Genomic DNA, 27932 nt, shown 5'->3' with positions numbered 1-27932 from the left:
TCATGTGACAGATCCATAAGGTGAGAGCCGTAATTTAGGAGATATACCGTGCCAGTTCACTTAGGAGGCCAGAGCCAGACACGTGACTGTGTACATTCATTCAACAGACATTTTAAAGCATGTACTCCTTTCCAGCACTATGATAGGCACTGCAGGATATCAGGCTTAAAAGAAAAGGAGATGGCCAGCAGGAAGACTCAGCAGGGAAAGAAAGAACTTGCCACCTAAGGTCATGATCTGAGTTTGATCTCCAGAGTCCACAGGGGACAAGGAGAGAACAGCCACTTGAAAGTTGTTTTCTGACCCTGTGTATGTGCATCTTGAAGTGAATGCGACATTTCCCTCTGATCAGAAATAAATTCGATAAAAAATAGTTTTGTTTTGTTTTTTTAAAAAAGAGAGACAAGAAAACTACACTTCGCTGTGCTGGAGGGAGAGGCAAGAACAAGTAAAACGGATTATCCGCCTACAAGTGTCACATTGTCCTGTGTTCCACAAGAACCTACTGTGTTCCTGTACATGCTCTTAACTCAATTTGTAATCGCGTTACCAAAGAATCAAAACCTGTCTTCATTTCTATTCAAATTAGTGGCTTGCTGTTTCTGAACTAGTTATATTTACTTAAGAAGTTGAGTGAAGCCCCTGATTCCTGCAACAGCTGTCCCCCAGTTCTGTATATTCTTTTATTATACCTCTCTCATGGCAGGAGGATTCCATTACAGACCATCATCCTGCCCTGGACTTGTTTATAACCTTTGACACACCCACTAATGATTCTGTGAGAGCCTTTACTACTTAGAACTTCCTAAACTCTGACCTCGAGAGCCAGCTTGCTTCTGTGCAAACCAGGCGATGGCGTCATTTCTTGAATAGCTTCAAATAAGCAAAGTGCCCCATAAGGATGGGTTGTAAACTTTGAACAGGAACATTAACATAAGAACACTTGATAAAAGAGCACCAATGCGTTTGCATTGGTTTTAATTATTATATAAGAATTTGTATGGGATTTGGAGTGTGCTTTGGTTAGCTTCTTGCCATCCTGTGACCAGCTGCCTGGCAGGACAACTCGAGGAAGCCATGGTGTAGTTTGGCTCATGGGTTTAGAGGGTTCATTCCATTATAATGAAGAAGTTGTACCAGAGCTGCTTACATCACAATGGGCAGGAATGCAAAGAAAGGGGTGTACTAGCATTCTCTGGACTTCCCTTTTATACCGTTCTCTCAGGGACCACAAGGCATGGTGGGCTGGTTACCCCAACCTCTGGAAACAGCGTCACAGAGATACCCCAGAAGCACATCTGGTAGGCGATTTTAAATGCAGTCAATGCAGATTATCTCTCACAGGACATAACACTTACAGTGTCCACCTGTGTTGAATACCCTGTATACCCAGTAAAAAGAAGACAATTCCTTTCTGAGAGTTCCAGGAAAAAAAATGGAAATTATTTCTTTTGTTCTACCAGTGTTCTGAAAGAACTAGAATGCAGTGTTGGAATTAACTTTGAAATGAAGTTTTTCCAAAGGTAGAATATTTGATGATGTTTTAATGTCATTTCTCTTGTGATAAGATAGTTTAACAGGAGCAATTATAAGGGAGAGAAGGATTATTTTAGCTCACAGCTCCAAGTTGATGTCCTCCTGGGTGGGAGGAGCCTGAAGGATCTAGCCACATCACATCCACAGTCAAGAACAGAGTGAACTAAATGAAGAAAAGCTTGCACTCCAGTATTCCACTTGCTTCCTTCACTCTTGTACTGCCCAAGTGTCAAACTTTTGGGGTGGTCTCACCCACAGTAGGCTGGGTATTCCCATATCAGTTTAATATAGGCAAGCTCGTCCATTAGGTTTTTATCAAAATAACAGTTTCAAACCAGCCATGACAGGTGGTGTAGCTGTGTATGCACTGTTTAGGAGGTGATTCTGGGCATCATTTGTGCCAGTCTTTGCTATCACACATCCTTTTTCTGATTCTAGCCTGTGTTGCTGGCACATGCACCCCTCCACACATTTAAGGGAGAAAATTGAATCATGTGAGTGTGTTCGTGTCGACTGTGTTCTGCAACCTGACCAAGACCTCCATTTTATGTGGTGCTGAACAAGATGATACAGTTAATAGAATTATCAAATACAAGACCACAGAAGAATAATCATCTAAACATTAAGAGCCCACAGACATTCATACATTCAGTGTGTCCATACATATAAAGTAAATTGTCCTTTTAAAAAAATAAGTAAACTGTGTTTCTTCACATGTGGTTATGCTGGATCATTAGAGTCTGTGAAGATGTCTTTTCTGGATTAAATAGATGGGTAATTTATATGAATGAGTTGAGAACTATCTACATCCTGGTTGTGTGTCATGTCACATCTGAGTGAACTATGATGTCTTTATTTGGCTTTTTGAATTTTTTGATATAGGGTCTTGCTACTTAGGCATGGTTGGCAAGAAACACTGACAGTGTTGACCAAGTTGGTCCCGTTATTGTGGTGTTCTCCTCCTTCTTCCTTCAGAGCTCTGGGATTACAGGCTTGTACCACCATACTTTGATCTTCAGCAGCTTGTATAAGGACCTTATATATTTTTTTCTTTTCTTGGTGGGTGGTGGCTTCCCCTTAAGATCCTACATTACTTACTTTTGTGTTGTGGGACCACAATTCCTAACAGTAGCACCTTAAGGGAGGAAGGTGTTTGTTTTGATGCAAGGTACCAGGTATTTCACTCTATCTCAGGAGAAGGCATGGCAGCAGACTAGTGTGGCCATGGCCTTCCATGTTGTGGTGGACCAAGAATCAAAGAATGGCTAAGATCTCAGATCTGCGTATAGCTATCAAGAGTTCTTTCCCTAGTCAGATACTGGTGCCACTTGTTCACTGATTCAAGTTTCACAGTCTTCCACAATATGGCCACCTGATGGGGAATATGCATTCAAACCATGAGCATACATAGAATACTTTATTCACAAACCACACCCACACCCACACCCACAAAGGGCTCACTGCCTTTCTTTAATTTTCTTCCTTTTATATAAGCCACGACTACCCATGTGTGTATAGTTGTGGAGTCACTGGGACATAATCAACCTGTAAGTGGCTCGCTCTCTCTCCCTCCCTCCCCTTCTTTCTTCCCTCCCCCTCCCTCCCTCCCTCCCTCCCTTGATGGACAGCCATCCATTGCCAATAGCTCTCCAGTCAGGGTTGGGTCTCAGGAATCCTCCTCTTTTCATGTTTGAGTTTCAGTTGGTTTAATCTTTTACAATAACCACCGCAGCTGTGTCATATTTGGGTCCCTTGTTAGGGCCTAGACTGCTCTGACCTTGGGGATTTGACCCATTTTACTATACCAGGAACTAATGCGCTCATGAGGAGCAGACTTTAGCTCGCTCACTTCAGAAGCCGTTGGTTAGTCTGTAACAGTCATGCCAGTATTTCTGCTGTGAGTACCTTTCGCCTAACATAATGGTATGGCATACCGGGTCCAGTGCTCGCACCCGAATGGCTATTGATATCCCCCAAACTGCTCCCCACTGACTTAGTGCGATGCTTTAAAAAGTTCCATTCTACATTGGGGTACAGAGCACACGGGGTTGCAGATTTTGCAGCGTATTTGCTAATGGAAAATCTGGCCAAGGAAGTCCTTTAAATAATGTGTAGAATCAGCATCCTGCCTTCAAAACATGTCACCATGTTTATTAGCCAGGTTTGAGCTGAAGGTAAGCTCCCATTTAAAAAGGGGGGAAAAAAAACTGTCTCTTTAATGATTAGCAAGGGCCTAGTATAATTTAAGGTATTCTTTGGAGTTTATAAATATAGCCTCATAAAATGCCAGAATATAAGGAAACTGTGACTTTAAGTCATTAGAAGCCCAATGGTTTGATAAAATAACAGGAAACAGACAATTTATTATGAGCAGTCTCAGTAGCTCTGGATTATCTATAAAACTTTTACGGCCTTTCCCAAGTGGCAAGAAGCCATAAAACTTGCCTGAATGAGGGACTTGTTAATTTACTTGTTAAAGCAAATTAAAAATTTATAAGTGCTTTTAGGTAAATGAGATCTCCTCTCATTGCTGCCCTTGCGGGGCCCTGGAGTCCTAAGAGGGGAGAGCGGCTATGCTCAGACACCACCGCAGAACAATAAAAGCTATTAAATTGTACCAGTTTATTACAGCCAAGCACTGCAGCTGTTACCATGGCTAGCTGGGAGGTACTGGCGGTTGACAGCCTGGGGTTGCACTAGGTTTTCTGTCTTACTCAAAACAGCAACAACAAAAAAAAAGAGAAATTAGGGGGAGGGAGGGAGTCGCTGGAGAAAACGGTTGTTTTTACCTTTAATTTCCCACAGTTGGTATTCAGGTCATGCCTCTCTTTCCAGCCCTTGACCTTATAAATCCACAGGTGTAATCTTGTTGTTGTTGTTCTAGATCTTCTTTTAACCGATTGTAGGTGCTTGTACAGCCTTTCATGGTGCTTTTGAACCTTGTCGCCCATGGATGAAGGTCTTGGGCTGGTTTATAACTTCATTAATGTTTATTGAAAAACAAACCTCAATCTTCCCTCTCTGTTTTCTTTTCCATACCTCTTCATCTTCCCTCTGTTACTCTTTCCCCCCCAGGATATAGCTTTAAAATCCAGAGAAAGGGCACTGTGAAGCTGGCTCAGTCAATAAAGAATTATAAGAGCAAGATTCTGAGTTTGATCCTTGATAATACTTACCTGTAGTCCCAGTGCTTGGGACTCAGGACAGTGGGACCCCAGGAACAAGCTGTCCAGCCCTACTTGAAGGTTCCAGGCCAGTGAAAGACCAAATCTCAGAAAAAAAAAAAAAAAGACAATTACGAGAAAGGTCACAGAGGCTGGCTCTGCTGAAGAAGTAAGAATTCTTACTTTACAGAGCAAGAGCAATATAGGCAGACTGACAGACAGAGCAACAGCAGATAGAGTGGTAGAAGGGAGGATGTTTACATTCTTGATAGTGGAGGGTATTTTGACATTTGCCTACTATTTAACAGAGAAGTTACTGTGAAGCTAATAGAATTACGCATTGCTGGGAGGCAGAGACAGGAAGATCTCGGGCTCTCTGGCCAGCCAGCTAAGCCTACCCGGTGAGCTCCAGGTCCAGTGAGAGGCATTTTCTCACCACAGAAGGTGGATGGCAACTTAGGAACAACATCTCAGGTTGACCTCTGGTCACTGTGTGTGTGAACAAAGTTTACATCTAACCTATTCATATTTATAGGTCAGAAAAATATATGTCAAGATGACAGTTACTCATGAGCATATTTAAATTTCCAGATAGATCTAGAAGGCAGATTTTGTGAACTGTTGGGAACAAAATAAAAGGGAAGGCCTGGGGAGAAGTGGGGTAGGAAAAGAGGCCCATGCCCTGACAGAGTTTCCCTATTCTCTGGTCAGTCAGGCGTGGGAGGGCTGCTACCTACCCTATCCACTCATCCCTGGGTGGGCATTCCTCTATCCCACTCTTCAGGGGGTGGCCAAGGGGCAGCCCTGCCTGGGGACCCCCCCCCCCCAGGAGCTACTTTGCTAAAGCCACCAGGGTTGTGGGAGAGAGGGAATGGGGGAAAAAGTTCCCAACACAGACCAGAGTGCACAGCGGGTCTTGAAGGAGCAGAGACTCTAAGGCTTAAGAGCTTTATTATAGAAATGCAGGGGAAAGAGAGAAGGTGTGTGTGTGTGTGTGTGTGTGAGAGAGAGAGAGAGAGAGAGAGAGAGAGAGAGAGAGAGAGAGAGAGAAGAGAACAAGACAAAGAGAAAGGAAAGAGGGGAGAGAAATGTGAGAAGTGAGAGGACAAAGGAGTGAGAGTAAGAGTGAGGTGGGGGCTGAGCACCCCTTTTTATGGTCTTCACTGTTGCTAGGTAACTGGGGAGGAGTTTAGCCTGAAGGTCAGAAGCTTGGGCCATTGCTTATGTGACTACTGACCATGCTTCTCTTGTGGGGGCTGTGAGAGGTGGTACCTTAGGCAGGGGCTGGAGTTCCAGGAGCATGAGGGAACACCTACCATGTCATGTAGGTGAATTATGACCATCAGGGTTCAGACCTCAGCTCGACTGGATTCCAGCCTGCAATTCCCCACAGTGAACAGTTTTTTTTCTGGCAATATTTCCAGTAGAAAACTTTTTGTTAGCTTTCCCGATACTTGTGATAAGACAACACGTCTGAGTTAGGATTAACTTTCTGCCGAAACAGCTTAAGATCACAGAAGAAACGTCTCAGTAGAGTAATTGCATTCATCAGATTGGTCCTTAGGCATGTCCATGGGTGATTATCTTCATTGTTAATTGATACAGGATGACCCTACTCACTCTGGCAGCACCATCTCTAGTGAAGTGGTCCTGGTCTGTATATGTAAACTAGCTAATCATTAGCCTTTGGGACCATGAGCCTGCCAACAGAATTCCTTCATAGTTCCTGCTGTGAGTTCATGCTTAAACCCCTTTTCTCCCTGCCAGGTTCCTTCCAGTTTAAATGTGGTTTTCACACCAACAGATAGAAAAATAGAATAGAATGTAATTGGTCCAAATCCCCCCCCCCCAGTTCACCTGTTGATTCCTTACACATACAACAACAACACATATTCCACTGAAGTTATATTTTAAAAAGCATGTTGCTGGTATTAAAGCATCACTAAAATTGATTACAGGAACATACATTGATATGGCAAATACATTCATATTTTGAACTGTATCCCAGAGCTGTAGAAGGCATTAGCCTTCAAACAGAGACTTCACTGTTAGAATTGTTCCAATAGCCAGTTCTTCACCTGGTTGGTCTTCATTATTTCAGATATATTGCTACACAGTACCACCATGGACATCGTTCTATTAATTTTTCTTAATATATAATGTGTGTGTATGTGTGTTTGCATGCATGCTTGCATGTGTGTGTGTGTGTGTGTGTGTGTGTGCATGTTGTACATTTGGGAACACATGCCCATAACTGTACCTATGGAGGCCATAGGCTGATACTGGATGTCTCCCTGTTTGATGTTCTACCATATATGTAAAGTCTCTCTAGAGCTGGAATGAATGCACCCACTAGACTAGTCTAAGCAGGCAGAGAAGATCCTGGCCCATCTCTCTACCAGTAGTGTTATAGGCATGTGTCACCTCTCTTGTTTTTTTATGAGTGATATGGCCCATCTCCCCACCAGTAGTGTTATAGGCATGTGTCACCTCTCTTGGCTTTTTGTGAGTGATAGGGATCTGCTCTTGGATCCTCGATGCTCATGGAGCCCAGACCTTACTAACAGAGCCATGTCCCCAGTTCATAAACATCTTATTGGCATTAGTCATAATGCCATAGGCATTTGAAGGGTCTCCTCGTCACTGAGACACTCTGCCAAAATAAGAGGCTATAACTATTGCACACATTGCCGGTGAGTGTTAGCGGAATCTTCTAGCCTGGATTTTAAGTCCTTTCTGTATGAAACCTGTCATTCGATTAACTCATAGCTCTGACCACAAAGTCTGCGGGCTTATAGAGCTTTGATGGCCATCCAGTTCTTTTATTTAAGAGCTTCAAACTAAGTTCTGTGTACAGAGAAAGTGGAGAGGTTTAAAAGTTTTAGAATAGCAAGTCATAGCAAATGATATGGGTCAGAGGTCAATAGTGGAGGAGATCCAAGAAGAGAGCGCTGTAATAGGAAGATAATACAGTGTGAGGCCAAGGGACAGCTGTGAGGAGCTTGTGGTAAGCCTTTCTGAGCAAGTAGCATTGCCTTAGATCTGTCTGCATTTGAAAGAGTTCATGAGGAATTTTAGTGTATATGTGCACTCGTTAGTAATATTGATATATGTTGTGTAATGATTGCTTAATTGCTAATTTTCCTACGCTAATTGATGTTTTTCTATAAAACCAAATTCTTGAGCTCTTTACACTTATTGAATGCCATCTGGCTTATGAATTTTCATAAGAACTGCCAAAAAATAAATAAAATGTAAAAAAGAAAATCGGTGCAATAACCCCCTCCCCCCAAAATACCAAAAAAACGTTAGAAGTTGCAACTGTAAAATGACTTTTTAAATGTGTCTTTGGGGCCTCTTTTTAGAGTCTGAGAATTACATATATGTCTAGCTTGGGATGTTGCTCAGCTGTTAGAAGGCTCACATAGCTTTCGTGAAGCCCTGAATCCCATCCTAGTACCACCAAAAGGAGGGCCTGGTGGTGACTGCTGAGACAGGAGCATATTGACTTTCAGCACTGCCTGAGTTATAAACTATGTAAGAATCACAGGCATCACAGATTTTGAGGAAATAGTAAAATTGACTCTATTTGATTATACTTTTCCACAAATTTTTATTTTATACTACTTTATTTCTTCAGATGACTTCAATTAATGAAAGTTTATTCTTAACTTCTGACCCTCTCAACATGAGCTTTCACCACTCCATAAATGTCTTTTAAAGAACTCAGTGCCCATACATATTATCCTAGTACTTAAGTACTTGAAGGTGGAGGGTTATCCTTGTGTTTATTCCAACTTGCTCCACGTTGAGACCATTTCATAAGGAAAAATGAGAATAGTCTTAAATTGTTAAGTTATTCTTCAAAGAAACTTTGGACAAGGTTATTCAGTTTACTTTCTATATTACCATAATTAATATGTTAAGATTTAGCCTCGTTAAATCATGTATTCATCATTCAGGATTGAAAGACATTATTATAATACTGCTAATCAAGATACATGATAGAATGGCCAGATGTGGTGACACCTGGGATTGCAACACCAGGAAAGGTGGGGCAGGAGCATCTTTCTGTGATTTCTAGGCAAGAGTGCACAGCAAGACTCTTGCCTTTAAACACACAGATCGCGACATACACGTGCACACACTCAAACTCTGTGTGTGTGTGTGTGTGTGTGTGCACGCGCACAGTTTCCTTTACTCCATTACAAATCCGCCAGAGTAACTCTATCTCACTTTGTAATTCTTTACCTTAAGTTTATGGTCAGTAAATAAAAGTCACTGTACAGTATTTTTGTAGAGAAAGAAGCCACTGTACTTAGTTGCAGTATGTCTGTGTTGCTTGTCAATCATGATGTTACTTGTGATGACAACACAATGTTTCTGAAATGACTCAAGAGCCTAGGATTAAGTTGGCTGTCTACAAATACCAGGCAGTAATTTGTTTAACCCCACTTAACCATAAGTGGTCAAGTTCTGCATGGGAAGTTAGGCAAGGAACCTGTAGCCACCATAGGCTCTGAGGATAGAGAACCAGGTATGTGCACATGGATCAATGATCTTTGTGTGTTCTAGGTTCAGCTTTTCACTCCACTGAGGATTTTAATTGAGTCCCTCATATTTCTTGTCTGTAAAGGGAACACCTTTAAAAAAAATGATGTAGAGAGTTTGTCAGAGAAACTATGGGGTTAAAAAACAATGACTCAGCTATTACAGTGTGTAGCTCTCTTGCTGCATACCAGTTTGTCTCCCAGTGCTGATGTCACATGGTTTATAGCTACAAGTAACTTGAGCTTCTCACACCCTCTTCTGGCCCTGGAAGTCGCTGCACTCACATGCACGCACGTGCGCGCACACACACACACACACACACACACTCACACACACACATTGTCAAGTAAATAATAAGATTAAGTGAGTTATGTGCAATTATTGAAAAATCATATTTCAGGACATCCAACATTTGTGAACATTGGTGTAAAAATGAAGCCAGCTTGCTGGTAACTGGTTGTCTTATGTTAACCCTCTAGATGTGAGAATGTGGTATGTCTTGCTTTGTCCTTGTCATGTTTGGCTTCACACATATCCCAGTGTTAAAAGTTGCCATGTAGGCAATTTGTAGGTAATTCAAATCAAAAATTAGTTGAGTTATTCAATGCACGCACGTTTTCTGGTCACAGCTCAGTGCGGGGGTTTTGTGGTACGTCAGAGTTGGTGGTGCGTTCATTTTTTTTTGTGTTTGGGTGGAGGAATTCTCCATTGGAAAGTTGGTTCTGTTAACTTGCAAGTGTGTGTACATCAGAGCCACCATAAGAATAAATTTAAGCCTGATAGTGTACGCAGCTTCAGTACACATTGGCGAAATATCCTGCTGATTGCTGATTACAAACAGTTGTTAATTCTCTACTTCACTAAATTCAGAGTGGAGAAACTTTCCTTAATAAAGAACAGATTGAGGAGATCCAAGACCTCGCTGTGTGGGAATTAATGGCAGATGCATACACTGGTAGTTAAAATGTTTCATTAGATGTTAATGTCTTGCTGTGTTTTTAATTGTTCAGGAATTAGCCTCTAGAATATTAAAACCATCTGTTTGTTATCATGATGAAACAGAATGCTTAAATAGTTATTAATTTGTGTTTCTTCTCTCTTTTTGAGGAATAATCTGTAAAACTTTGATCCGTTTGGAGTATTGGGAATTTGAATGGGGAAGTAAAGAATTTTAAAGCATACCCATGCTTTGAATAGCTGAGCTGCCTTCTTTTATATGAACCTGGTGTGGGTGTTTAGATCCCCTCCTGCTCTCCTCCATTGTTTCTCCCCTCTGCCCTTTTCTTTCTCTATTCTTTGTAGAGATGTAAATTTAGAAGCCAGGTTGACTCTTTTTCCCATGATGCAATGAGAAAGCCCACTGTGCTGGTTGCTGTTGACTTATGGTAAAGTTTAAGTACACCCTCACACATACTGACAGTTTAATATAGAGCATCTGATGCTGTGGCTGTGTTGGTAGAACCCTTGCCCAGCATGGATGAGACCCTGGTTTCATCCTCAGCACAGTATAAACCTTAGCTGTTGTGTTGCATGCTTGAAATCCTAGCACTTGGATGGAAGAGGCGGGTGGATCTGAAGTTCCGTGACGTCTTAGGCATTTTATATGTATGGTGTGTGGCATGTATGCCAAAACACCACATGCATGCAGTGCCTACAGAGGCCAGAAGAGGGAAGAAGATCACCTGGCTCTGGTGTGAGCTGCAATTTGGGTGCTGGGATTTGAACCCTGAGTCTGCTGCACCACTTTTACAGCCTAGAGCTTAGACATATAGAGCCCCGAAGGACAGAAAGCTGAGGTTGTTTGGGTTTTGTTTGGGTGTTTGGTTTGGTTTGGTTGGTTTCTTTGGTTGTTTTGGTTTTGGGGGAGAGTTTTCTGGATTTAAAGTTTAACGATATTTATTGTTTCCTATACAAGTTAAAGACACTGGCTGGTGCAGATTACGTTGATATTCTGCAGTTTTCTTGACAAAGACTCCTTTTTTGTGTCCAGGTTCCTCAGCCCATTGATTGAGAAGTGTTGTTTAATGTGCACAGGTTGTGGTGTGAAGACACAACGCACAATGCAGTGTCTATTTATTTTATTAGTTAGAAACCTTTCATCCTGGTTTGATTGCATGAAGCCTTTGTGGTATTTCAGGTAACGCTGAGAAACTCTGTTTCCCACATTGCTTCAAGAACAGCAAACAGGCTCTTCAGGTACTAGCCTTGTCCTCTGTGCTAAAAACCAAATGCCAGTACAGTCTGCCTGTCCCAGTTAGCTTTGTCACCTTGACGTAGCCTATAAACATCCTCACTGCACCCCCTTCCTGTCACCCACTCTGGGTATTTTACCTAGTGTAAAAAGTGGATGTACTTTTTAGACAGTGTCTTCTGGGACAGTAGGAAATCCGTGCTCCGTGGCACTGTTCTTGGCTATAGTACCCTGAGCCTACGGTGTCTGTCCCTCAGATTGCAGGCAGTAAGACAGATAGTGCTGAAGTTCCTGTAGGGTTTGACGAATTATCCTGGTTCACTGTTACAGAGGCTCCTTCTAACCATAGTTAATTCAGTTAGTGACTTGTTCATGAGAACCCAACCCAGCCTTCAGGAATATGGGTACGAGACATGTAAACTATATCTGCAATATGGCACACACACACACACAAAAAAAAATCCTCTCTCTCCATCTGGCTTTAATATTATTCCTCAGAAAAGTCACATTGTACTTCTATAAACAACCAGAGTACTTCTGTAAATACTGCTACTCACACCGAACCATTAGTATTGAATCTTACACTTTTACTTTAGGGGAGACATTGTCTTACATAGCTGAAGATGGCCTTGAACTCCCTATGTAGACAAAGATACTCTGCAACTTGTGATCCTTCTGCCACTGCATAGCAAATGTTGGGCGTAGAAGACTATACCACCATGCCCAGTTCGATACATGCAGTACTAGAGTTGGAACACCTGTATGCTTTGCAAGACTCTAATCACCAAGATACATTCTCAGCCCTGTAAACAGAATATTTTTTTCTGTGTTCTTGTTTCATGGTGCAGAGGATTGTATGGAGACTCACATACGTACCTTGTAGTATGTGTTTTTGCAGGTTCCTACCATTCTAAGACATGTTTGAAGGAAAATTATTTCAAAACAAGAAAGAAAACCTGTTAGTAAAATAAATGGGAATCTTAAATGCTTCACATCATCTAGATTATTGAAGTGGCAATCTTGTCAGTAAGCACACGTAATACTTAGAGAACCATTAACTTCTGTTAGTGGTTTTTGACCTTTTACAGAACAAGTACTTTTAAAAACCTTAAATGCCAGAATGATGATTTCTTTCAAACTCACAGTAATTATATACTACTTTCCCCTTTATTTTTGCTACACCTGACTCTTTAAAATAACTTAAATTACCTGTGATCGCTGTTTTATGGAACAAAATCCATCACTGTACATTCTGAAGGATGAAGCATCCATGGACTGAGTTAAGGAGTGTATATCACTCGTCCCTTTACCTGCCAATCAACTTATTGACACATCTCAGAAAAACAGCCTTTCATGACCTATAATCCTCAGCCCAGACACTATCAATCAGGCATTATGGGTCAGCTCTCTAGGCCCATCCCTGCATGAACAGAGTGCATGCAGCAATGAAGGCGTATGGCTGAAGCTAAGTAAGAAGATTGGGTGATGCAGGTTGACCTAAAAAGCACGCTGTGATTTGAAGCATCCTCAGATATGGGACAGAACTGCAGGACAGAAGAGTGGCCAGGCCATGGTTAGCTCTTCTTCTTTGCTACATCCATCAGAGACAGGGATGGGACTCAGTGCTATTGGTTCATGAAGCCCAGGGTTTCATCCAGAGCACCTGATAACCTGAGTATGATGGTGCATTCCTATAGTGTCGGCATTCAGTAGGTAAATGCAGGAGGATGAGAAGTTCAAGGTTGGGCTGGCAAGATGGCTCAGTGGGTAAGAGCACTTACTGCTTTTCTGAAGGTCCTGAGTTCAAATCCCAGCAACCACATGGTGGCTCATAACCACCATGTAAACCCGTAATGAGATCTGATGCCCTCTTCTGGCCCATCTGAAGACAGCTACAGTGTACTTATGTATAATAATAAGTAAATCTAAGAAAAAAAGAAGAAGAAGTTCAAGGTTAAAGTTTGGTATATAGCAAGTTGATACCAGCCTGGCCAATATGAGACCCTGTCTCAAATAACAGTCAAGAAACAAACAGGGAACGTAGACTTCTAAACTAAAAAAGCTGGTCATTAGTGTCCTTAGGAATATTCGTTGAAATAGAGTAGTAGGAGGGGACAGATTCTGTTCATCATTAGATTAGCTTGATTTCACTTTTAATCGCGCTCATTAAAAGCTGGGAGACTGGTAGAGCCCCTCGCTCTGAGTTCTAGCAAATGCCTTTGGCATACTGTTGAGGAACTTGACAGAAGCAGTCTTAAGACAGTGAAGGAGCAATGGCCTCATAGATGTTGGCCAAACAGGGAGAGAAAGGGGACATATACTATAACTTTTCAGGTGAAAGAAAGAAAGGAAGGAAGGGAGGGAGGGGAGGAAGGAGGAAGGAAGGAAGAAAAAGAAAAAATAAACAAGAAAGACAAAAATTTTAAAAAAGCCAAGTGCAGAGCTAGGCTTTTTTGTTTTGTTTTATTGTCTTATCTTCTGTGATGGGAAGAATAAAGCCAGGCTGTTTGTATCCTAAAGACAAGGATTGCATTCACCTGACAGGGTTGTTACAACCAATGATACAGTTTGTATCTCAAGGATCTCTGGAGGCTGACAGTCCAAGTTTGATGAGGAAGATACATCTTAGCAGTAAACAGCTTGGCTTGCCTGTACAAAAGCCTAAATTCATCCCATCCCCTGAGATCCAAAAATTAGAAATAAAAGAAAAGGGAAAATGCCAGGGTTTCTGCCATTTGGCTGTCTAGTGGGCCTCTGTGCATATCTTGTATGTTCTGCCTATGTCTTCAAGTGGCCCTTTCTTCCATGTTTGGAGATCCTGGCATCTGTATTGATACTGTTTTAATTTTTTCAACCCTGGTTAGAATAGAATATTATGTGCTTGTTTTAGTCCATTTCCTTCCATCCTAAAAAGAATTCCATAAACTGGAGGAATTATCAGCAATGGGTGTTTACTATGCTTATGTTTCTGTGGGGTGAGAAGTGTCAGAGCACAAGGGTAGCATCTGGTAAGAGCTTCAGGGTTGTGTCTTAACAAGTGGAAGTGGAATGAATGCCAACCAGGTAGAGAAGAAAGGGCTACATGGGTTGAACTTTCAGCACATCCAATCCAGCCAGCACTAACTATGTATGTCAGGATATGGATGGTATTATTTCATCCATGAAGGTCCTTTGTTACCTAACCTCCTCTATTAGCTCTGTTCCCATTGCTGTGCTGATATACTTTGACAGAAGGCAGCATAAAGAGAGAAAGGTTCATTTTAGATAACAGCTCCAGAGAAATACAGAATCCATAGTGATCGAGAAGTCATGGCTACAGAAACATGAAGCAAAGAGATCACAGGAAGCAGGGACAGAGAAAAGGATTTGGAGAGATTATATAAACCCTCAAAGGCAGACTCCAGTGATGGGCCCATTATCTCCTCAAATAGTATAGCCAGTTGGTGACCAAGTGTTCAAATAGGAGAAATTATGAGTGACAGTTGTCATTCAAATCATATCACCTTTCATAAGTATTGATTGAGTGATTAAATTCTCAACAAGTGAAGTTTGGAGAATACACTGATACCCTGTAGACCCCTGGGGGACTTCTTTAAATTTTATCATTCCAATTAGTACAGCCTCTCTCTGAAGCACCAAGGTCCGGGTCTTCAATTTATGTGTTCTGGGGAGATATAAGTCTATAACAAAGTATTGTAGGAATATTCTAGAAGGTGCATTTTGATATCCACATACTTAAATGTGTCAATATTTGAAAAATAATTGATCATAGAACTTGCTACATGAATTGTGCTCTGTCTTCACAGAGGCAGTACAGCTTTCTATCCAATAGCCCTTCACAGATGATGAGTTGACTTATAATGTAACTTTAAAAGATAGCTGTGGAGAGAGGAGAAGCCCTCGCTGTAATGAGGGTTTTATTTCTGATCTGATTTGGAATGAACTCAGTCCAAAACTATGGCAAGATGGAAAGAAACTTGATGTCAGTGTTCATATCACAAAATTTTTGATAGCTGTCAACCCAAGTATTTTATATCATAACAAATTCTATATACTCTTGATTTTTCAATTAAAAGTGACATGGGGCTGGAGAGATGCCTCAGGGGTTGAGTGCTTGCTCTACTTCCAGAGGACTGAATTTGAGTGCCGAGCAGTTAGGTGGTTCATAGCTCCAACTCTGGAGGAGCTGATGTTCTCCTCCAGCCTCCGTGGGTACCCAGATGTCCATGTGTGGACACACAAACAGACATACACACATACATATAATAGTAAAAGAAACCCTTAGAACAGGGATAGACAATGAGTTAGTATGTTTTCTATACACTTGATGGTCATACATTGTGGTGCACATCTTTAATCCTAGCCCTTGTGATATTTAGGCCAGAGGATCAGGCGGTCACAGTCTTCCATGGTTACATAGTGAGTTTGAGACCCTGTCTCAGAATACACACACACACACACACACACACACACACACACACACACATTGAAGCTCGGTACTGAAGTCTGAAGATGATAGTGAAAGATCATGGTGCAACCTCAGCAGTCAAGTCCTAGATACTATTATTTCATGTATGTAACATAAATCATTTCCTTAATATACAGCTTAGCCATTCTTTGTCATCATCTGTAAGTTTAGCAATATTTTATTCTTTGTGCAGATCAAGTGCAAAGTGAGCTTGCTCCATGGCAACTGACTGGGGTACCTCGCCTGTCCTTTCAGCTCAGTTCTTCCCTACTTTGTTTATTTGGAGTTCAGTTGTGTGAAGGAAAGTGCCTGATTAGAACTTCAGAGATGTGGAGAGGTTGCAATGTTGCAAGTCCATACCCAAATTATGTTGGAAGATCTGTAACCCCCTTAATGGCCATGTGCTGCTCTCCTCTGATTCTGTGTCCTCTCTTAACATATTTGTGAGCATTAGGTAAATCCTTTTGAGTGTCTGGTCTCTAGTGTTTATCAGTCCAGACTAAGAACTCATTCAGACGGCATTTCAGGCCAATAGTTGAGAGAACTACTTTCCTCTAATCCATCTACCTGAAGTTTCCACCCATGTATTTGAAAAGCATTTTGAATTATGACCTTTTTGTTCTGTTACAATAAAGTCTTCATCGAACTGTCATCATGTCAGAACATGGAATTTGTGGGGACTTAAATCTGTGTTCACAGTCTGTGGTCACTCGGGTTTGGCTTTAGAATGAATTATGCCTCATCCTCTGAGGTGAGAGCTGTTTCTGCATCCTACTTGCTGTGGACTTTGTTCTTGTGCTTTCTGTCCTATGCTTCCGTGATCCCTGATGTGTGGTGGGACTCCTGCCTTCTCCCCTGCTTATGAGATGACATAGTCAGAGAGCTCTGCCTGCCTGCCTGCTTCCTTCTTGTGTACGTTCATAACTGTACAGTGAGGTTAATCTCGGCTCAGTTCCCTGTCCTTATTTTATGTACCTGCTACCTTTTCAATACTGGAAATCCATTGAACTCCTTTAAATGTTTAATCATGTATGTGTTGGACAAGAAGAAGCAGCTCTGTAATTTTCAGTTTCTGAAAGAATAGCAGTGCCCAGGTCATTGACCTTAAACGTTTGTCGGCTCATTCTTGTAGAATATTTTTAATCCCATTCTGGGGCTTTTACTCTACCTTTGCTCATTGAGTTCCCAGGTAAAAGATACACACAGACTTTGTATTTATTATAAGCCTTTATTAGGACCAATGCTGGACATAAAACTACCCTCTATGCTATTAGAATCTATTTTCTGTCAATAACCTTGAGTTATTACTTTCTATGTCCCACCTGGGCTGCTCTTAACTCCAGTTAACCAGCCCTCATTGCCATGCTTTCGTGACTCCTAACCCATGGCATCTTTCTCCTATCTCTACCTCTATTTCCCCTGGTTCTCCTCTACCCCAAACCTTGGAACTCTAAATCCCACCTAGGTGTTTTCTGCGCAGGTATTGGCTACCAGCATCTTTTTTCCCCCATCATGGATTACTTGGGGGTTCAGGGTCACCTGGATCTACCTGTGATTTCTGGAAGCAGTCAATATTTGGCATAGCAAAAGGCTACACTTCAACAACGTGTCTCCTAAACAGTGTCCAGGGTGTCCTTCTCTTTGCTCCCTCCCCCTCCCCTTTCCTCCCTGAACCCAGAACCTGCTGATTTGGCACGACTCTCTAGCCCACCGATCCTAGTGATCCTCCTGCCTTTGTTTCCCTAGAGCTGTAATCAGAAGAGCATGTCCCCATACCCAGCTTTCTGCTTAGCCATTTGGATCCCAAACTTAGGTCTTCATATACGCATGGCAAGAACTTTGCCAACTGAGCCATCACACCAGCCCCCTCTCATTCCCCTTTTTATTCATTCCATAAATAAAATAGGTGTAATCTATATTCATGGTGCAGCTTCCTACCTCAGTTAACCCAGCCTAGAAACTCCCTCACAGGCAGGCCTGGAAGTTTGTTTCCTTGGTAGTTCTAAATCCCATCAAGGTGACAATCAAGATTAACCAACCTGGCCATTAATAACAGTTGACACTCTCCTGAGCTCACAGTTCCAGAATACAGAGAACATATTTTCCACAGTGAAATCTAATGAAAAGAAAACTTGGCGTCTTATGTTTTATAAAAGATAACTCTGCTGATATTATTACCACCACCCATGCCAGACACCCACTTCGTCATTTTGTTTAGTTTGCTCTAATTCATTTGCCTCCAGTGAAATTAGAGAATGCATTCCAGAAATCTTCATGTAAACACAATCACGAGAACATAAAGCTTGGTAGTCAGATTTCTCACTGCCTGTGTTACAGCAAAAGCTTTCTTACACTGGCCCCCGTGGATGTTGGGACAAATCAATGCGAGCAGATTGATTTTTCTTGGGTCTTTAAATGTTTAAGCTCGCACCTGGCCTTTGTGATGTCTCCTGCTTGTAGGTAATAGCTGGGAATTCCAGGCGAAGGATTACAACTTCTCAGCTACTTAGGCTACCCCCAAATGATCCATTGGTTGCGGCCGAAACATACCAGCTTGAAAATGTATTCGTGGGATTAGGAATGAGCACGTCTTCACTGAAATCTTGCGGTTTAGCTCTAGCGATTAGGGTAGTCAGTTCGTGTCTTTGAAATACTGAGCTGGCTGACAGCTTAAAATCCTAAGTTTCCTTTAAACTTGAGCTGGGCTTTGGCGGAAAAAGGGGGTAGCACGGGAGGGTTGGATTTTATGTACGCTTCTCCAAACAGAATTCACTTAAGTGTGTTTGCTGTCAGGGCCTTGGGAATGCAAGCAAGCTGATTCCTTGCCTTGCTCCTTGGGTTCTGCCTTCAGCCCAGATCAACATTTAGTCAGATAATTGACACCGGAGCCTTTGAAGTCTGTTGTGGACCTTGTTATAAAATCATTCTTCTCTCATGAAGAAACATGGAGAAGGGACTCTTTGCAATGTCCAGGTTGTATAGTAGAAATATTTTTTAATTTTAATTTTGAATTGCACTTGCGTATTTGTGAGTTTGTGTGGGTGCACATGGGGTTAGAGTACAGTTTGCAGGGATAGGCTCTCTTTCTACCGTGTAGATTCTGGGAGTTGGTCAGCCATCACCCCAGAGTTACTAAAATACAAAGGGAATGGTAAGGCACTGCAGAATCGTGACTTGTGTGTTTTATGTGCACCACTAACTGGGTATTGAGTTTTAAACCAGTTAGCAATCAACAATAGAATCCTGAGTTTGGATCCTAGGTTTTGGCCTAACTCTGAGTTCATCGTTTCCTGTTTTTCCTTTCTGATTGGAAGTGGCTCTGCCTGTCCGTTATGAGAATTAGTTAAATAATACATCTTGTCTTGTTTTTGAGACAGGGCCTCGTGTATGCCAGGCTGCCCTTGAACTCACTGAGTAGCAAGGATGACCTGGAATTACCAGTGGCCCTGCCTCTGCTTCCCAGCACTGGGGTTACAGATATGTGTGTTGCCATGCAGGGTTCCTGAAGTGCAAAGGATCAAACCCCAGGTTTTGTATTCAGTGATTGAGCTATATTGACTGTCAATAACAAGATGCTGCATATAAATCAGAGCATGTGTTCTCTGTGCAGGTTAGACTGTGGCAACATGACTGCTTTCTTGCACTTGAAAATTATAGTGGGCAAGAGGGGTCAGCTGATAAAGTGAGCCTGAAGACCTGGGTTTCATTCCTGGGAACCACAAGGTTGATAGAAAGAACTGATTCCCAAAAGTTATTCTTTGGCCCATGAGGCATGTATACGTCTCCCTAATGTGCACATACTGAAATAAATAAATGTTGTATGTTTCATGATGTATTATAGTTAATAGGGCTGGAGATGAAGCTCATGTGATAACATCTCACATTCAGTGGTGTAATATAATAGTACACCCTAGCCCCCAAAACAAAACTGAGGGAGGTAGACATTTGAAAAGGCACTATTCTGACCTGTAACCTACTGGTAAGAAAAGGCTCACAGTGCTCCCCGGCTGCATTCGGTTAGAATTAGCAAATTTCAGATTAATGTAGGAGAAAACTCAGACCTTAAAGGGCTCATGGGGAAAGAAAGTAAAATTAGCACTTGTTTTTGAGGTTTGTCGTAGAAGATTTCCTGGAAAAGGGGGGCTTTAGACGAAAGTAATTTAAAAAATGGCTTGATTGAGATGTTGAAAGAAAAATTGCTCAGTTTTGGATTTGGGGGATATAGCCTCTGTGGATGAGATGAACCAACCGAGGTTTGAAGGCCACTTTGTCCATCATGGCACAAGACTAGGAATATGGCTTACTTGATAGAAAGTGTGCACAGAACTCCTGTGTTCAATCCCCAGCACTTCATAGCCCAGGCGTGATAACGCTTTATGCTGTCACTCAAGTAGTCAGAAGGTGGATGATGGAAGGTCAGAACCTGATAGTCATGCTTAGATACATAATGAGTTCCAGGTCATGCAGCCACATGAAACCCTGTGTCAAAGACAAAAATAAGTAAATAATCTGTTAAAGAAGGGGAGTAACGACAGGAGGATCAGAAGTTTACATTACTCTTGGCTACATAGTGAATTTCAGTTATTTCTGTCCTACCTGATATCCTGTATAAAAAAACACAGATACAAACATGGGTCTGGAGAGGTAGCAGTGTCGGTACTGTTCTAGTAGAAGACCTGAGTTTGGTTCTTAGCACTCACAATGGGAAGCTCACAGCTACCACCTGCAACTCCATCTGTAGTGGATCCAGTGTCTCTTCTGGCCTCTATAGACCTGTACTCATGTGTGAGTTTGTACACATACACACACATACACACACACACACACACACACACACATGTGCACTACATACTTACACACTCAAATGCATACAACATACATGCGTATACACACATATATACTGCAGAAACATGCATATACACATACATTCACATACATGCATACACACATGCGTACATAAACACACACGGGAGACAAATTTTTATGAATTATAACTAAATAGAGTGTTCAATTGGTATTGTCCAGGGCTCAAAGTTCATGAGCCAAGAAATCTATGTGTGAGCATCCCTCTGATTTTCTCCTGTTTTGCTTTTCTCTGTTACCTTCAGCTCAAGCCAGGACAGAACAGCTGCAGGGACAGTGACAGCGAAAGCGCTAGCGGAGAATCCAAGGGTTTCCAGCGGAGCAGCTCTCGGGAGAGGCTCAGTGATGTAAGTTTAAAATGCATCAGACAACTCCTGGACCACCGTGAAGCCCTTGTGGTGCAAGGCTCACACCTTCCCTACAGATGGCTCACCTGCAGTAGCCATGTTAGGAATGCTTTCTTGGTATATGTGTTTGTGTGTCTTTCTGTCTTCCCAAACTAGAGATTTGACCTAAAATGTATTTTAACAAATTATGGAGGGTTTCAGTGATGGAGAAGTGGGTAAACTTGTAAAAGCCAGAAATAAGAGTTCAGATTTCCAGGACCCAAGTAAATGCCAGGTGGGCATAGGATCCTACCTGTAGGCTCAGGGCTTATGAGATACAGATAATAAATCCCTGCAACTAACTGGCTCAGTACAGTAGCCACAACAGCCAACTTGGGTCAGTGAGAAGCTTTGCCTCAATGAATACAGAGTCAGAGTTGGAAAGATGACAGAGTGGTTAAGATCACTGACTGCTTTTCCAGAGGACCTGTGTTTGACTCCTAGCACCCAAGCGACAGCTCTCACAACCATCTGGAAGTACACTTCCAGGTCACTCTTGCTTCCATGGGTTATATATGCAGGTGAAACACCCATATATTAAAACAAAAATAAATGAATAACTAAGCAATTGAGGAAGACACCTGGTGTCCATGTTGGCTTCCATATCTATGCTCATATGTATTCCCACAACTGAGAATGTATGCAGGTACATGCAGCCATGTAACTACACTATATAAACTGTATAAACATGGAAAAAAGTATAATGGAGGTGGCATTATTTTTTCCCTAAGAAATAGGAGATGGGCCAGTGAAGTGGCTTAGCAGTAAGAGTGCTTGCTGTTAAGAAATAAGTTTGATTTCAAGAACCAACAAGGTAGTAGAAGAACCAATTCTTGAAGTTTATTCCCTGACCTCTACCTACTTATATTATGTCCAGCTCACTCACCTAGACTAAATAAACACACCAAGTAAATAAAAGCAGAAGAACTGGTAATATTTTTATCTGAAGATCAGTCAGGCAGGACTGTATCTACAAGATCACATCATGGTGCTATGCTAAGGCCCTTCGTAATTTACGCCTTGGAATCAGCTAACAATTCAACTCTGTTGGTTTTCTTCTGTTCAGATGGGATGTCTGTCCTGTCAGGTACTTGACAAGAGACAAAATTATTAATAAATTTCCCAGAGAAAGAAAGGGAAGGAAGGGAAGGAAGGGAAGGAAGGGAAGGAAGGGAAGGAAGGGAAGGAAGGGAAGGAAGGGAAGGAAGGGAGGAAGGGAGGAAGGGAGGAAGGAAGGAAGGAAGGAAGGAAGGAAGGAAGGAAGAAGGAAGAAAGAAAGGAAGGAAGGAAGGAAGGGAGGGAGGGAAGAAAAGGAAAGGAAAGGAAAGGAAAGGAAAGGAAAGGAAAGGAAAGGAAAGGAAAGGAAAGGAAAGGAAAGGAAAGGAAAGGAAAGAAAAAAACTCACCAGGAATTGGATGTATCTGTTTTTCTCTAGACTCCCCCCTGTGCACCTGCAGATCAGCCTTCTCCCCCCCTGCACCCCCCCCACCAACCCCCAATAATCCCATGTTACAAAGGAAACTGAGATTCCATTTTTGGGTTCATAGTTTTCTTAATAAAAGAAATTTGCCATGAATCAAAAGACATCTCAAGGACAGTTTTATTAGTGTTTAGGAGCAAAACAGCACAGAAGACAAGATGTAAATTTCTACAGCTGCTGTAACCAGACTAAGGGGTCAAGGCCTGAACCCTAACGAGCCAGGTTCACTCACCTATCCTCAGTTAAACCAATTCATAGTGAAAATTGTAATAAGATTTATTCCATGTTGCCACATTGAGAAGAGAGATCAAGGGATCCAGCAATATCTTCCAGTCCTTGAAGATATGGTTTAGATAGAAGGAAAGAAATATGGATAATTAACCAGTCGAGCCAGGTAGAGTCTCCCCTGTGCTCCAGGTCTCCCCTGCAAGGTCACTTGTCAGTCTCTTGTCAAGCAAGCAGTTCTTCCTCTAGCTGCCCTGCAGGCTGTGTAGGCTTTTCTAATCCCAGAAGTGAAATTCTACTCTCTTGGGGTCCATTCTTTCAATAGTCTGATGGCCGAAAAGGGGAACACAAGTGTCTCATTAGGATATATTGATTCCTGCCAGATGGGCCTTTATGCTGCCGGGAGGAGGGGAAGGGAGGGGAGCACAGAAAGTCATGCGGTTTGTAAGCACCCACATGGATAAATGAGAGAGGGGCTTCAGCAAAAGTGAAATGGCCCAGGGTCCCAGGGAAAGTGCGCTTAGCCTTTGGCCAGTACCCAAAAGGGGGATATCGAAAAGTAAAACAACAACAACAAAAAAAAAAACCCAGCCATTTTGAGTCTTTACTTAGAAAACTAATCAGGTAGAGGTGCTACCAAGAGGAGGCTTCTGGGTAGGGAAAGTAGATATCTCATTAATAAGAAAATGGCCCTTGCCATCTCCTTCTGGGTAGCTTAGGTTCCCAGGGCTAGAGATGGAACTTAGTGAGGGAGGGGGTCCCAAAGCCTCTTAAGTTTGAGGCTACTGCAGTAACCCTGCTTCTCCTGAAATCCTTCTATCTTGCCTTGGACCCTTCTGGTCCTCCTGGATCTGTTTTATTGATTGACTGCAGCAGCATGTGTTTTGGTTCCTTATCTCCTCATTCACTCTAAGGCAACAGCCATTGTCGTGAACAAGGCCTTGGTGTGTTGAAGAGAAAATACTATTGATTTTTGTTCAAGGAAAATGAGAAATTATACTTTCAGCGTTAAATGTTATAAGCATATATGTAATTTTTATTACATTCTGTGTGAAAGTACTCATGCATATACCATATTGCACATGGTCTGTGTGTGTGTAGGGGAAAGAACAACTTGGTGGAATTGGTTCTGTCCTTTTATTATATAGGTTTCAGGAATAGTATTGGTGTCCTCAGATATGGCAGCATTGCTTTGAACCCCTGAGCCATCTCAGCAGCTTTGTGTGTGTGTGTGTGAATATGATTTTAAGCACACATATGTTATAGTTCTATACTTCATAGTGTTTTTACTATACCACTAAAACAAAGACTACAGATAACTGCATAGTACCAAATGACAATACTCAGACTGTTCCATATAATATTGCATTATCCTGACTCATGTCATATGAAACTACATTATATCACATCATTCCGTTTGACGATACTGCATTATCCCTTCAAATTTCATGAAATAATACTTTATTATTCTGGCTGGCTTGGTCAGTGTTCTGTTGCTGTTAAAAAGCAGAATGACCAAAGCAATACTTACAACAGAATCATTCAAACAAGGTTTTGGTTTTGGATTAAGAGGCATAGTTATCATGGGGCCAGCAGACATGATGTTGAAGAAGGAGCTGAGAGGTTATGTCCTGATCTACAAGCAGAGAGACAGGGGAAGACAGAGTGACACAGAGGCACTGAGCATGCTATAGCCCATTGAAACCTCAATTCCCACCCCTAGCGACACACTTCCTTCAATAAGGCCAATACCTCCTAATCCTTCTAATCCTTTCAAAGAGTTCGACTTCTTAATGACCAAGCATTCAAATATAAGATCCTATGGGGGCCATTCTCACTCCGACACATTCATTCCATCTGATTGCGCTAACTGATTTCATATGGTGATTATTCTGTATTGTTCTTACCCATTTTGTATGATAATACATTACTTAGCCCGATTCTGTATAATTAAATATGTCACACTGACAAATAACATGTGATAATATTGTTTTACTCTGGTTTTTGATGTGACTATATGATATTGCCATTTCCCTGTATCAAACCAAGGAGACAGCACCAAGACACAACTTTTTGTCACACTTCCGAGGCAGATAGGTTGTTTTGTGTGTGGAACTTAGAAGAATTAATGGCATTAAGCAAAGCTATTATTTTTTACAATATTCCTTAATGTGTTATTAAATAGAGTATTGTCTTCACCTATGAATGTAATTGTGTATGTAAGAATGATAGGTTTGTGGGGGGTAGGTTTTTTTTTGGATGGGTTTTATTAGTTTTATGATAGAATTATACAACCACAAAATCATAAGTACTGTGCTGATCTAAATTCCAAATATGCAATGGCATATTCAGCTCTTTTGAGATTACTTTATGAGATTTTTTTTGTTTTTGTTTTTTGTTGTTGTTTGTTTGTTTGTTTGTTTTTGTTTTTTTTTGTATTTGTGATGTGTATTATGTCTTGACATGAAACTTGCCTTTAGCCAAGGATGGCCTTGAGCCACTTACCTTCCTGCCTTAGCCCTCCATGTTATGAGATTATTGGCAGGTGTTTCTTCCCATGACCACCTTGTCATGCATTTTGATTTTGGAAGTGTTCTGGGGTTACCTAGTCACACTTTATTTACCACTTCGTGTTGTGGTTCTCAACATTCCTAACTAACCCTGTGACCCTTTAACCCTTCATGGTTTGCTGACCCCCAGCCTCAAAAATATTTTTGTTATTTCATACGTGTAATTTTGCTTCTGTTATGAATTGTAATGTAAATACTTGATATGCAGCCCATCTGATGTGCGGCCCCTGTGAGGTTGAGTCTGGGCTGGCCTACAGATGGAGCCTGTAATCAGCATGATCTCTGACTGCCTGAAGATTGGGTACTTTTGCCCTTTCAACTGCCTTCACTTTCATAGAAATAAATTCCAAACTCTCTACAAAATGGCCCAAAGTGACCTCAAAACGGTCAGTTAACACAAACCTAGAAGTGAAAACCATGAAGTGTAGGGATGAAAATAGAGAAATCTACATGATCTGTGTGATTCCTCGCCGGGTTGTTAAAAGCATCATACCAAAGCATGGACAGCAGGAGGCAAGTAGTCCATCGGACTTTTCTACCTCAGGAGGACTGGTTGTGAAACACAGGGAAACCATGAAAATCACTTAACTCATAGGTGTCTGTTATGTAGCATATGCAGAGTATTTCAACAGTAAGAGGACTGCCTCTTTCAAAAGGATTCTGGGATCTTGAACAGCTGTGGCTGCAAAAGAGAATACTAAATAGCTGCTAACAGTGTTTGAAGATTCTCAAAGTCCTTCGTCCTTAGTCCTTAGAGGTGCAAATCAAAATCAAACTGAGGGGCCTAGAGATACAGCTCAGTGGTTATGAACGTAGACTGCTCTTGCAGAGGACTGAGTTCTGTTCACAGCACCCCTCTGGTGTATTCACTACCACCTTCACTTTAGCCCCAGGAGATACAGCACCCCTTTTTTGGACTCAGAGGGTGTCTGTACTCATCTACATATACCTCCTGAACAAATGCATAAGTAAAAGTATAAGATAAAATCAACTTTAAAAACTGAACTGAGAATCAGTTTACTCCCACTACAGTTGTTTTATAACAAAGCAAGAATAAATAAATGTTAAGTGTGAGTTGCATGGAGGAGCTGAAACACGCGTGCATGCTTCTGACAAGAGTATAAAATCATAGGGCCATTGAAGAGATCAGTTCAGAGCTTCCTCTGCAGGTTAAAATGTAAAGTTGCCCTGTGACCCAGTTGGTCCGCTTTTCAACACATACTTAGGAAAATAAAAAGAGAGAACTTGTGTTGCGTTCTGAGACTTTGTGTGTATAGAAGCCAAACAGTAAAACAATCTGTCCATCAAAAAAAAAAAAAGAAGAAACAGAAGAAATATGTGGTATATATGTATGTAAGGAATATAGGCAGCCACAAGAAGTATATTGACATTGTAATACTGTCTTTCTGTTGCTTTGATAAAATACCATGACCATAAAATCATGGTATTTTGCCTAGAAGTGTACAGCATCATGAATGAAACTTAAGACATGAAGCAGGAACTGAAGCAGAGGCCATAGAAAATTGCTGCTTAGTGGCTCTTGCTCCTATGGCTCGCCCAGCTTGCTTTCTAATATAACCCAGGATCTTCTGCCCAGGAGTGATCTGCCTACAGTGAGCCGGGCCCTCTTATATGAATTATTAATGAAGAAAAATGTTCCCACAACCTTTCCTTTTTCTTAGTAGAAGTTCAGTTGAAGTTCCTTCCTCCCAGATGTCTGGCCTGGGACATGTTAGGGAGAAAACACAAAATCTAACCTGGATACATATTTAGTACAAAATGGATATACTTTAAAAACAGCTTGGAAAATGTGACGCATTCCTGTAATGGTAAGACACAGGCTATTGAAGTAGGAGGATCATCAGTTCAAGGACAGCCTAAACTACCTAGACTCTTATCTCAAAACAGCAGCCTCATTTGCAAGCCAACCTGACAACAGGATGCCTCTTAATATTGTGTCAAAGCTTTGCAGAATAAGATGTCAGTGTTTTTGTCTGCTAATTACTAAATGGCATTGAAGAATGAAAAGCAAAGGGCTGATGAACTGAGTGATGTGGCCTACACCTACAATCCTAGCTACTCCAGTACCTGAGGCGGGAAAGGAAGTCAAAGGCCAGCTGAGGCAATTAGAGAGCCACCTGGAATCCCAGGTAGGAAGATTTCAAGTTCAAGGCTAGCCTGGGGAATTTAGCAAGACCTTGTTTCAAAATAAATTTTATAAAAGCTAAGGATGTAGCTCCGTGGTAGAGAGCTTTCCTGAGTCACGGTTTCGTCCCAACCACCATGCAATTTTTATAGGGAAAAAAAAAAAACTATATTGTGTTTTGATTTTCAAAATATCCTGTATTTTGCTTATTCTAAGTTGCTGGGTTTTTAAATAGGAATACAAATTATAATATTCTGTCTACTAATTATGTCTGTTGTCATTACTGTTATTTTTTTTTTCTTTTTCTTGCGTGGTCATGCTTCTCTGCGTCTTTGCATGCCTGTGTGTTAAA

General features: G+C 41.5%; 1 protein-coding gene across 7 annotated transcripts in view; it reads left to right on the top strand.

The window, feature by feature from the left end:
- Auts2 (activator of transcription and developmental regulator AUTS2) overlaps nt 1–27932 on the top strand; it is a 1097294-nt gene that overhangs the window by 462809 nt on the left and 606553 nt on the right. For all 7 annotated transcript variants that reach the window (XM_029477062.2, XM_085837231.1, XM_085837234.1 and 4 more), the window contains one exon: nt 21019–21120. In XM_029477062.2, coding sequence (XP_029332922.1) covers nt 21019–21120 — 102 coding nt within the window. The remainder of the gene's footprint in view (nt 1–21018; nt 21121–27932) is intronic.

This window comes from Mus caroli, unplaced genomic scaffold (assembly GCF_978045245.1).
Source record: "Mus caroli unplaced genomic scaffold, Mus_caroli_1 scaffold_4, whole genome shotgun sequence".
Lineage (NCBI taxonomy): Eukaryota > Metazoa > Chordata > Mammalia > Rodentia > Muridae > Mus > Mus caroli.
This window is presented reverse-complemented; position numbering and strand designations above follow the sequence as displayed.